Below are 10,445 nucleotides of genomic sequence, written 5' to 3'. Positions count from 1 at the left end.
GTGCTGTTTGTCCCCAGCCTCTATTCAAGAGTTCGATTGTTCCAATTTGCTTGAAATTCCTGTCATAGTGATGTGTGGGACGTGGTGTTTATTATTGTGGTTTCTCCATTTACTGGAACCCAATGGAGCACAAGATGTTGCGAAAATTGGGCAATCAAAGCAGGTAACTTTTTACAGAAGTGTGTGGTAGAAAGTAAAGTCGCAATGAAATATTTAGATCGTAGATATCCAACAAAGAATTCTAAATACCTAGACAAAAGATTGTCTGCATAGAATACTACCCTTCAAGATTTGAATGAATGGCTATATATTCCACTGCATTTCATCCAAGTGCAATCAGAAAAGGTGCATAAATTCATCCCCAGGTAAATCGCCGGACGAAAATGTAAGAACAAAAGTTACATGCTCCAATTCACGCATCATATGATGCAGAAGCTTATGAGTTACATGAATGACTTTATGATTCCCAAGAAAAATCCTTGACAATTTTACACCATCACAAGAATCATTCTATGTGTTCTCTGCCTTCTCTTAACATCAACTCACGGCAGAGCAATCATAGATAGCCCAACATTCAAATCCTAGTAAACCTCAACATGCCATTGCTTGTTCTTCTTGAGCTGTGATAGCTTTTGATCCCAGCTCTCCCCTCTCTGCTCTGCGACTTTCTTGAGTGTATCCTGAATCCCGGGCATCATTCCTTTCAAACCGCAGAAGTAGATGTGTGCTCCACCATCCAAAAGCTTGAAAATCTCGTCGCTGTACTCTTCGATCTTGTCCTGGACGTACATCTTGCCACCACTCTTGTTCTTCTGCTCCCTACTTAGTGCTTTGTCAAACCTACATATTCAATGCACTCAATTATATTATACCGGCAAAAAGAACACACATATTTTATTCACGTTGTGGTACACTCCATATCAATAATGCTCTGACGGAAGCACCCAAGGCAATGATAAAATGCTGTTTGGGGCATGTGTAAAGATAACAACTTAAACAGGTATCAAGACGTATGAGATCTAGTAACCTGAAATTGTCTGGATACTGCTTAAGGTAGCTTGTGAACTCTTCATCATAAAGAAGGCTGTCCGAATTAGCCACACCAAGGAAGAGCCAAGCAAGGCCACCAAATCTGTAATTTGGGACATCTTCCATGAACATACGGCGTAGGTACCCACGATAGGGAGCAACACCGGTGCCAGTGGCAATCATGATATGGGTTGCATTTGGATCAGTCTCAGGCAGGAGCATGATTTTGCCAGAGGGACCTGAGATAAGACAGAAATCATGTGAGATGATTAAAGGTTAGAATATCCATCGTTCGGCATTAACTCCGAGCACGCAAAATTCTACAGGAAAGATGTATGAGCATACGTGTTGAGTTTGTATCTCAAAGGTAATCAGAAAGCAGAACACATTTTAAAGGAAATGTAACTATCGTATGCAGGTTTCTTTATGAAAAGAATCAAGTATAACAAAAATTGGATAGAACGGATCCAGTGGGGTAGCCATATTAGTTTAGGCAATTGACATACTGGAAGATGCTGTTGGCTACTTATACTTTTTTGAGGAAGAACAAGAGTGGTGGTAAACTCTCCACAGTATTTTATTAAAACTTTAAGGTTGTCAAAAAAGGTTACACATATACAAAATGTACAAAAGAAAACCAAGCCAAGAGACTAGACTAGGGGAGACTATCCATTTTGCTACTTATACTTTGTCATTTGTCTGTCTAGCATGTAAGAAGTTGCTTTTAGTCGGAATGTAGACTGTAAAGCAGTGGCAATGTAAATGAAAGCATTGCATGGTTATTTCCTGCTCCGGATTAATTTATATCTGACAATCTGTGTATATGTACTAATGCTCAGCATTCAGAAACAGATGATCTACCATGGCAGAACTTTAAGAGAATGTAACCGCAAAAACTTGGTCATTTTAGATTTAGACTTTAGAGGCCGTCATATAACACTGGTAACACACACACAGGAACTCCTTTATATCGGTCCAACTAACCTGTCAGCTGAATCTTGTCCCCAGGTTTTGAGTTGCACAAGAAATTACTGCAGACACCATTCTTGGAGGGGTCCTCCTTGCCAGTTTCAGGATCATAATAGACTGCACGACGCACACATAAACTGGCAGTCTTTCCGTCAAATGAATCTCCATACCGAGTAGATGCAATAGAATAAAGCCGGACATTCTGTGGGTTTCCAGGCTTCTTTGGGTTCTCTCCCTGACAGATGCACACAAGGTTCAGTTAGGGATGACTAGAAAAGTAGAAATGGGAAGTCAAGACATGGACAATATAGCAGCAAATGAAATAAAATAGATATTCGGTATTTGAGTTAATCTAAAGCAGTTGTCCTACACAGAGCATGAAGCAGCATATTCAAACCAGCATCTACAGATTTGAACATGATTTTCAGCACAGCATATCTTGATACGTAAGCTCTCTCCTATCTAATAATAAATGTTAAAATGGCAGAAAGCAGGAAACATGATTTTGGTACAGCATATCTCGATATGTACATCCTCTTAACTAATACCTGATAATACGGTAGAAAGCGTGAAAACACTTACCGGAGGAATAATCCCGTAGCTCTGCCCCTCCCAGTACGGCACATTGCCACCGTGATCAATCACAACGTGGCACGTCTCCCCCGGGGCGTTGGGGCCCACCGCCCGCTCGACGGAGACGATGGTGGCCGTGTACGGCCCCTTGGGCTTGTAGGTGTTGAGCGGCGGCTCCTTGGCGCTCTCGAGGTCGAGAGGCACGACGGAGACCTTGCTCGACTGCTGGACCGCCGTGCAGCGCACCTTCCTGACGTGGCTCCGCCGCGCCGCGGCCTTGCTCTCGCATGATAATGCGGTGGTGCCGGTCCATGATTTGTTGCCGAAGCTAAGACTGTTGGTGCCCTGAAGCATAGGAGATGGTGAAAAATTAGCTGATAGTACAGAAAACCGACATTTCGGCATACAGTCGGTGAATTTTAGTGCTGTACGGGATGCAATGCCAGCTGAGGATTCAGTCAATTCACAACCTACGATAGTCAGAGCTACGAATTCAGAACCTACGAAGTCAATTCACAACCTACGATAGTCTAAGTGTGCATCTGAAGTTATCAGTACGGTAACTGGTAGCTATCCAAGTAGTAGCACGTAGCCACGGCCGCAGTGGTATCGAAATTCCCTAAAGCTGGTCCCTTTCGAACCAATCTGGCTGCTTCGACAGCCCAGAACGCACCAATCTGCCGCCTTGGCCCTCGGGTCAATCCGGACCTCACCAACCCCGCAGCAACACACGATTCCAGCATCCCACCAATAGATGATAAGTACCAGGGAGAGCATGGGAGCAGTCGCCGTACCTGGATTCCGGAGCTCCTGACGGCGCGATCCGAGCCGGCGGTCGCGGAGAAAGCCACCTGCGGCAGGGGAGGAAAAACAGAGGTCAGCACCCGCCGCGCAAGAATCGGGGGAGGTTTGCACGGGGTCGGGCGTACGTACCTGGGACGCAGCGGCGGTCGCCATGGCTGGCTGATGGATGGTTTGACGGAGAGAGGGGAAGGCGGGGTTTTGATCTGGGGGAGAAAGGGGGGCGGAGGCGGGTTTATAGGTGGGAGGAGATCGGAGTCAGAGGAGTGATGAGTTGAGAGCCCTTGAGACGACGGAAGGGACGGCGACGTTCGTTTTTTCTAAGCACATGTTTTTTTCCATTCGCCTGGAGGAGCTGCTCAACTTGTTCAGCCCTACCCCTGATACATAGATTAATCGATGAGATGTTTGTTAGATATACTTAGATTAGCCGAGTCTCGTTTGGCCGCAGGCTGCTAGGAAGGGAATGGCTGCTCGAGTGCCTCGGTTGGCTGCTCGAAATGGCCCTCAGAAGCCATGAAAGGCCACCTTCGAGGTGCCTCTCGCTCTCAGATCGCAAAGTCAGAGAGGCAACCTGGCTCAGATGCACGCATGAATCGCCACAAGCAGCGCCTGCTTGTGTTGATTGATTGAGCATCCCTCCCGGCCGTCAGAGAACAGCAAACTATTGGAACAGGAGAATGAATGTCCTGGGTGTCCCTCCACTGTCCCAAGGACTCCTTTGTGTCATGGCGCTTCACACACTTCAACTTCACCTGCACTCAGAGAAACCCCAGCATGCTCAGCACCACTCGAACAAATCTCTGACCACAAAGTTTTCCTTATTGTATAGACCGACATGGTTCACTTCGACGACTACCCCCTGATCATCCTTGGGACATTTTGCCAGGAGCAGGGGGGCAGCTCTGCTGCACAGGTTTATTTATCTTTGTACACCCTAGACAGGCTATGTAAGCCAGGCCAGCATAACACGCAGTACCCCAATACTAGACCATACCTTCTTCTTCCCCCCGCGAAGGGCAGAAGTTAGTCTTCCTTTGAACGACACCAACAGACGCTACAGACAACACGGAGCTAGTTACGACGACATGGACGACTACAACAGACACATGGACGGCGCCGCACGGCAAAGGTTTTCAGACTCTCGAACACACACCCTAGTACCCTTGGGGGCCTTGGATGAGTCTCCTGCGGTGCGGACGCAAGCTTCATTCCTTCGTTCACAGCCCCATGAGGTGGTCGAGGCCCGCGTGAGGGCCGCCTCCACCCATGCCGCCGTGGGAGCTCCCGCCCCCCATGCCAGCAGGGCCTACACCCATGCCGCCGGCGTGAGAGCTTCCTCCGGCCATCCCGGCCACAGTCATGTTGTGCAGCAGCTGCTGGAGCCAGCGCCTAGTCACGTGATCGTCCTGCTATTGCGACAAGAAGCAAGGGTTCAGTCGACAATCCAAACTCACGGAGCAAATGTTAGCGTGAAGGTTGTCTAGTTCACAAAAAACGTGAGCTGCAACGCACCTGGAGGAAGGAGTTGAAGGTACCGTCTTTCAGCACGGTTGGGAGGCAGCTGTTCAGCGCAGCACACGCCCTGCATAATAAGATCAAACTGATTTAGAACAACGGCCAATTTACACGTGATGTGAACAGTTCTACACACTGTATTTTGTAAGGATGGTGGCACCAACCTCGCATTCTCTGTCAGCCTCAGGTAGCAGCGGATTATGTGCTTCAGCAGCCTTGCAGAGGGCTGTTCAGCCAGTGCCTGGACCATCTGAGCTAAGACAGTGGCCACAGCAAAGAAACGCTCGGCAGTTGCGCAAATGTAGCGCAGACCAATGTCATCAAGCAGGATCTTCTGAACAATAAAGGTGGCCACCTGCAAGCAGTAGTATACATCCACTGAGATAGAGCACTAGCTACAGATCTCACAGAGAGAAGATACCTAACAGTCTAGTAAGATATATGCATGACAGCTTCAAATACATCACAGTTCAGCAAGCAGTTTGAGTTTCTTGACATCCACATCATTATTAGCTACCACTAAGGTAATCTAAATGCTACAAACTTACATAATTTCTAAAAAAGGTGGAATATTCCAGTAAGTTTAGACTCTAAAAATGAAGCAACCTACAAAAGGCAACTACCACAGATAATCTGAGCGATTCATGCACAAAATTAGGTTGCTACATGCTTTCACTATTGCACCATGCAAGTTTCACACAGGATTAATTAACCATGCTTAAGGAACATATCGATGCATTGTCAAAGGCTACAGAAGAAACAGAAATAGACACTTAATAGATATAGAGCAAGGGTTAATGTTCATACTGTTTTGGAAAGTTCACTGCCCATCTCCATAGTACGCAGACAAAGAGGAATTATTTCAGTTTGAAGCAGAAATCCAATTACTTCAGAATCATCAACCTGCATATATCACAAAACAAAGCAATGAAAATAATCTTATGATATGCAAAACTGATATCCAGTAAAAGAAACAATAGGAGCTCTAACAAATCACTGGCCCACGTAATAGTTCCTGTCAGACCAAATCCTAACCAGTCCGTTTGGTTAACATGACTTGACTACTGTAATGAGTACACAAAAAGAACCAGCTTCCATTGTACAAGGAAATAAATAATACAGCCACTCCCCGCCATTGGCTTTCCCTTCATTTCATCCCTCCCGCCACTACAAAGCAAAAAATCTATATGGGACAGTCCATTCCTAATTTCCGTAAGTATCTACTTTTAAATACCTTAACAAGAGCACCGATGACACCCAAGCTGGTAAGCCTCAAGTACTCAAATGGCCTTGTCTTGCTGGTAGTATTCAGGAACGGGTACAGGTACAGTGGGATGTGAGCTGCAAAGAAAAAGATTCAATTATTGATCACTTGCTCATTGTTGTACCATAGAAAAGTCGTAACAGAAGAAAGCTTTGTTAACAGTGCAAATTATGGGGATATTTAAGCCTTGACATAAAAACGGCAGTGCCCAGTACCATTGAGGAAAGGTATCCTGGTATCAGGGTGTGAAGCAACGCACTGCAATAAAAAAAAGCAAAATTAGATTTAAGAAGCATGGTGCACATAACAAATTTGGGGAGCCTGTAGAGATAGATGGCAAGTAGTATGCTACGAAAATGGCAGTATTCTCAACCCACCACAAGGTCCACTAGGAGTGAGGGTTTCCTTTCTTTCTAATGTAAAAGCATACCTGGAGAAGTGCAAGTGCATTGCAGACACGGTTTGATGCAACTGGCGACAAAGTCGGGGGTGAAAGTGAAGGGTAGATTGAAACAATCTCCTGCATTTTCAAATGAGTGAAATAAACTGAATGAGGAAAATGTGCAGAAGCTTCAACAAATTTCATATAAAGAAGAATCAATATCACACCAACCCTACCTTAACTACCAAGGACTACCCAAGAACATATGTACTCTCCTACCATCGCATTCATGAACTAAATTTAGAACTGTGCAAGAACTGTAACCTACCTGGAGTAGTGCAGCAACTGTGCCAAAGGAGTGCCACAGGAGTGGAGCCAGATCTTGAAAAATCTCTCGCTTCTGAAAGAAGAAATTTGAGAAGCCAATTAGACAGTGAATCTTCAACTACCGCTTCCAAATAAATATCCAGGCATGTACACAGCTCATTAATAGTTTACAGAGTTCTTTGCAAAAACTGCACAGTGAAGCCAGTTGCTGATCAGTTACCATCCGGGTATCGGTGTGTAATTAAGCAGATCATTTAATTGTCAAAAAACAGGGGAAGCCTCAAGATTGCACCAGTGACACACCCAAACACACAAAGGCGCTGCACGCATCATATGCACCCAAACACACAAGGCACATGTGCACACATCAAATTGTCATATTATACCAAGCACTGCAAGGAGTAGCATCATGAAAATCTTTAAAACAACAAATTGTCATAAATGAATACCTGACAGGCAAATTGCTACTTTTATTATTTCATCTATGGTAAGAGTGGATTCAAATCATTTGCCTCCCATCCCCCTCTAATGACCCGACCAAATCTTAAGTGATTAAATAAATTCAATTTGCACAGTAAGCCATTAAAACCCCTTCGTGGGCCTCACAAGTTCAGTTGGGCCGCACTCTGTCTACGTAGATTTCGGCTATGTCAAAAGATAGCAAGAAGAGGACTCCTGCAAGTACCATACCATGTTTCGAAAAAGATTCCTGTCGGCTCCATGTCATGGATCTGTACGCAACTATGTGTACTTTGTTTGGAACAGCTGCTGACAGAACTTACACACAAACATGAAAAAGTGTTTTCTCGATGTGTGCTTAAGTCATAACATGATCAATTGTTGATTTAACCAACAATAGGACAGTGCATCCTAGGTTTTGTAGCCAGACTGAAATATTAAAGTGAAGAAGTAGTTACATGTACCAACTTTCCAGTTTGGGACATTATCTTTGAAAAGTTGATGTTTCACTAAGAAAAGAATGATGATGCGATGGAAAGTATTTAGTAACTTTATCACTTATCTAGATAATCTGCACAAGTAAAGCATGCTGCTTTTAACATACAGATGGCTCCCCACATAGTTCTTAGACTATTTAGACACTTCTTAACAGCTCCTCTGAGATAAGTCTGCAAACTCATCACAGTGGTACAGGATTCAAAAAAACACCCTGCCCTTGAACAAGATTTTTCCACCAAATGCAATAATTAAATGTGAGCAGCCAAATATAAACCTTACAGCCAGCTCAGACAGAAAGATATTCGTTAGAGTTCACTTTTACCAAAAATAAACACATTAGGAAGCAGGGGATATTAACAAATACAGCAATACACTTTTGCTTCAGGTATTCACTCCTAAGCGAATGTCCAAGACAAATGCAGTATTTTCCATTTTAATCAGATGTACTAACAAATGTGCACATATTGTTTGCCGTATTCGTTCCTAACAGACTGAATGACATGACAGAGGTATTTTCCATTTTAATCAGAGCAGGCAGAACTAAGACAGATAACGTCATCCGACACACACATCGAAACCGCGATACCAGTGATGCCTAACTGAGATAGGCAACTCTTACCGTGCGGAAGGCAGAAGCCAGCACAGCACATTTTCAAAAAGGGTGTATAACTGAACAAACATTCAAAAATCATGTAATGTACCCACGCGCGCCAAACCGTACTTTCTTTTAGACAAGTAACTAAAGGATTGCCTCAAATCATTGAATTCTCACTATCTTCAGAACATGAGCAGGCACAGTTGCACTTATTTACCCAGCACGCACCAAGCTATTCATGGGATCACTCTCCCGAGATTGGAAAGCTATATTTTTCATACCAAGCATGGACCAACGAGTAACAGGGAAATATAGGCGGGCCCTGATATACCCTACGGAGTAGATCCCCACGTGAGCCGATGTACCTACGGAACTGCACAACAAACTGACACCAGATCATCAGGGTCCCAAGCTATTTTCGCCTGAACTCGGCATTGCATCCCCAAGGTTCCAGATTTACGAACCGCCGCACGACACATACAGATCCCCCGATTCTCCACCATAGATTCCACCGTTAAACCTGCAGCAGAGGCATAAAAAAGCGAAATTTCCCCGCGACAGAGATAGGTGTACAGAGAAACTCGGCGGTGGGGCGACAGCTGGAGGGTGGGAGGAGGAAGGAGAGCGACCTTGGAGAGGTCGAGGAGAGCGTTCTCGCGCAGCTCCGGGTCGCAGAGGTCGAGCACGAGCTGCTCCGCGGACACCATCTTGCGGTCCCTCCCTCCGGCAGCGGCGGTGGCGGCGGCGTTGGCGGCGGCGGACGAGGACGAGGGCGGCGGAGGTGGTGGGGAGGGCGCGCCGAAGGAGGGCCCGACGGAGAGCGAAGGCGGCAGATTCGCCATTGGTGCGGGAGGAGGGGAAGCGGCGGGGGCAGTGGCAGGAGGCAAGAAGAGCGACCGAGGTCGAGGAGGAGGTGGAGAAGTGTCTGCAAGAGGTATGCTACGAGGAGCAGGGGCGGCACGGGTAAAGGACGGTTTTCCATCTTTGCTCACGCATACTGTTTTTGTGCATATGCAGAAGTTAGTGTGTGCCAGCCTCAGTACTTTTGTCTCGATGTATTTTCGGTTGGCTCTATCGTCTTCTTCCCGGTGATCTACCTACTTTCTCCGCCCACGGTATACCATCTCATCGTAGTGTGTGCCAGCCTCAGTAGTTTTGTCTGGATGTATTTTCGGTTGGCTCTATCGTCTTCTTCCTGAGGATCTACCTACTCGCTCCGCCCACGGTATGCCATCTCAACGTTCTCTAGAACATCGGCGTTGTCGTGTTGATCTAGCGTTGTCTAGTCTAGAACCTATGGCAGGTTCTTGCCGATCATCGTCGTCGTGGGTGTTTGCGGACGAGATAAGTTGGGTCGGTGAGAAGAAGTGGTCATACCCAGGGCTGGTTTGCCGCATGGACTCCGGTGCGGCGGTACCGGTGGGTTCTGACATGGAATTGCCAAGTAGGGTGAGATCATGGGTGATGAGGTGTTGGAGTCATACCTCGACTTCTTCTCGCAACCCCTCCGCACCAACGACATCCACATAGTTCTTAGCATGTTTGGTTGGCTGCCTGACGAGCTCACGCTCTTCGAAGATGCCCCGCTCATCGAGGGCAATCCTGTTGAGGACGAGGAGGGCGTTCTCACGCAGCTCCGAATCGCAGAGATCGACCACGAGCTGTTGCACAGCTAGCATCTTTTGCTCCCTCCTTCCTAAGGCCGTCGCTGCGGCGTTGGTGCCAGCGGACGAGGAGGCGGGTGGCGGTGAGGGCGACGAGGGTGCGCCGAAGGAGGGCCCGGAGGAGAGGGAGGGCAGCAGATTCGACATCGTTGTGGGAGGGGGACGACGGGGGCAATGGGGTGAGGGTGAAGAGCGGTCGAGGAGATGGAGAGGTTATACTGTCTGGAAATGGTATGAGCACGGCGGCACGGGAAGGGGCGGTTCTCTATCTTTGCCAATTGTCCTTTTTAATGCGGTGCCATTACACGCATCCTATTTTTGTGCAGATGTGAAAGGTGTTAGTGTGTGTACCTGGTAGAGATATGC

The 10,445-nt window shown here is 46.6% G+C and overlaps 2 protein-coding genes across 3 annotated transcripts; both read right to left on the bottom strand.

The window, feature by feature from the left end:
- Positions 1-331: 331 nt before the first annotated feature.
- LOC127292538 (ferredoxin--NADP reductase, root isozyme, chloroplastic) lies at positions 332-3,680 on the bottom strand. Its single transcript, XM_051321958.2, has 6 exons — positions 3,505-3,680; positions 3,366-3,422; positions 2,581-2,916; positions 2,014-2,233; positions 1,028-1,268; positions 332-840 (listed from the first exon to the last, which is right to left on the bottom strand). Exons 1-6 carry the CDS (start codon positions 3,526-3,528, stop codon positions 582-584), a joined length of 1,137 nt encoding a protein of 378 aa, XP_051177918.1. The 5' UTR covers positions 3,529-3,680; the 3' UTR covers positions 332-581.
- A 496-nt stretch (positions 3,681-4,176) lies between these two features.
- LOC127292539 (uncharacterized) lies at positions 4,177-9,388 on the bottom strand. Of its 2 annotated transcripts, none has more exons than XM_051321959.1 (9): positions 9,045-9,388; positions 6,865-6,936; positions 6,585-6,674; positions 6,370-6,412; positions 6,125-6,231; positions 5,698-5,793; positions 5,055-5,245; positions 4,888-4,957; positions 4,177-4,784 (listed from the first exon to the last, which is right to left on the bottom strand). In XM_051321959.1, the coding sequence occupies exons 1-9, from the start codon at positions 9,255-9,257 to the stop codon at positions 4,593-4,595; spliced, it is 1,074 nt and encodes a 357-aa protein (XP_051177919.1). In that variant the 5' UTR covers positions 9,258-9,388; the 3' UTR covers positions 4,177-4,592. The 2 variants fall into 2 exon arrangements, with proteins under 2 accessions (XP_051177919.1, XP_051177920.1); XM_051321960.1 differs by having other exon boundaries at positions 4,177-4,781; positions 9,045-9,387.
- Between the last annotated feature and the right edge of the window lie 1,057 nt (positions 9,389-10,445).

Source organism: Lolium perenne, chromosome 4 (assembly GCF_019359855.2).
Source record: "Lolium perenne isolate Kyuss_39 chromosome 4, Kyuss_2.0, whole genome shotgun sequence".
NCBI lineage: Eukaryota > Viridiplantae > Streptophyta > Magnoliopsida > Poales > Poaceae > Lolium > Lolium perenne.
Note: the sequence above shows the minus strand (reverse complement) of the source record. Positions and strands in the feature narration are given on the sequence as shown.

What these genes read in the sequence shown, in the direction of transcription:
- LOC127292539 (XM_051321959.1), bottom strand. Translation starts at nt 9,257, where the DNA reads ATGGCGAATCTGCCGCCTTCGCTCTCCGTCGGGCCCTCCTTCGGCGCG. An exon ending in CTCTCCTCGACCTCTCCAAG is followed by an intron (nt 6,937 to 9,044) that starts GTCGCTCTCCTT and finishes TTCTTCTTTCAG; the next exon opens with AAGCGAGAGATTTTTCAAGA. An exon ending in ATGCACTTGCACTTCTCCAG is followed by an intron (nt 6,413 to 6,584) that starts GTATGCTTTTAC and finishes TTTTTATTGCAG; the next exon opens with TGCGTTGCTTCACACCCTGA.
- LOC127292538 (XM_051321958.2), bottom strand. Translation starts at nt 3,528, where the DNA reads ATGGCGACCGCCGCTGCGTCCCAG. An exon ending in TCAGGAGCTCCGGAATCCAG is followed by an intron (nt 2,917 to 3,365) that starts GTACGGCGACTG and finishes CCTATGCTTCAG; the next exon opens with GGCACCAACAGTCTTAGCTT. An exon ending in CAGTATCCAGACAATTTCAG is followed by an intron (nt 841 to 1,027) that starts GTTACTAGATCT and finishes TTGAATATGTAG; the next exon opens with GTTTGACAAAGCACTAAGTA.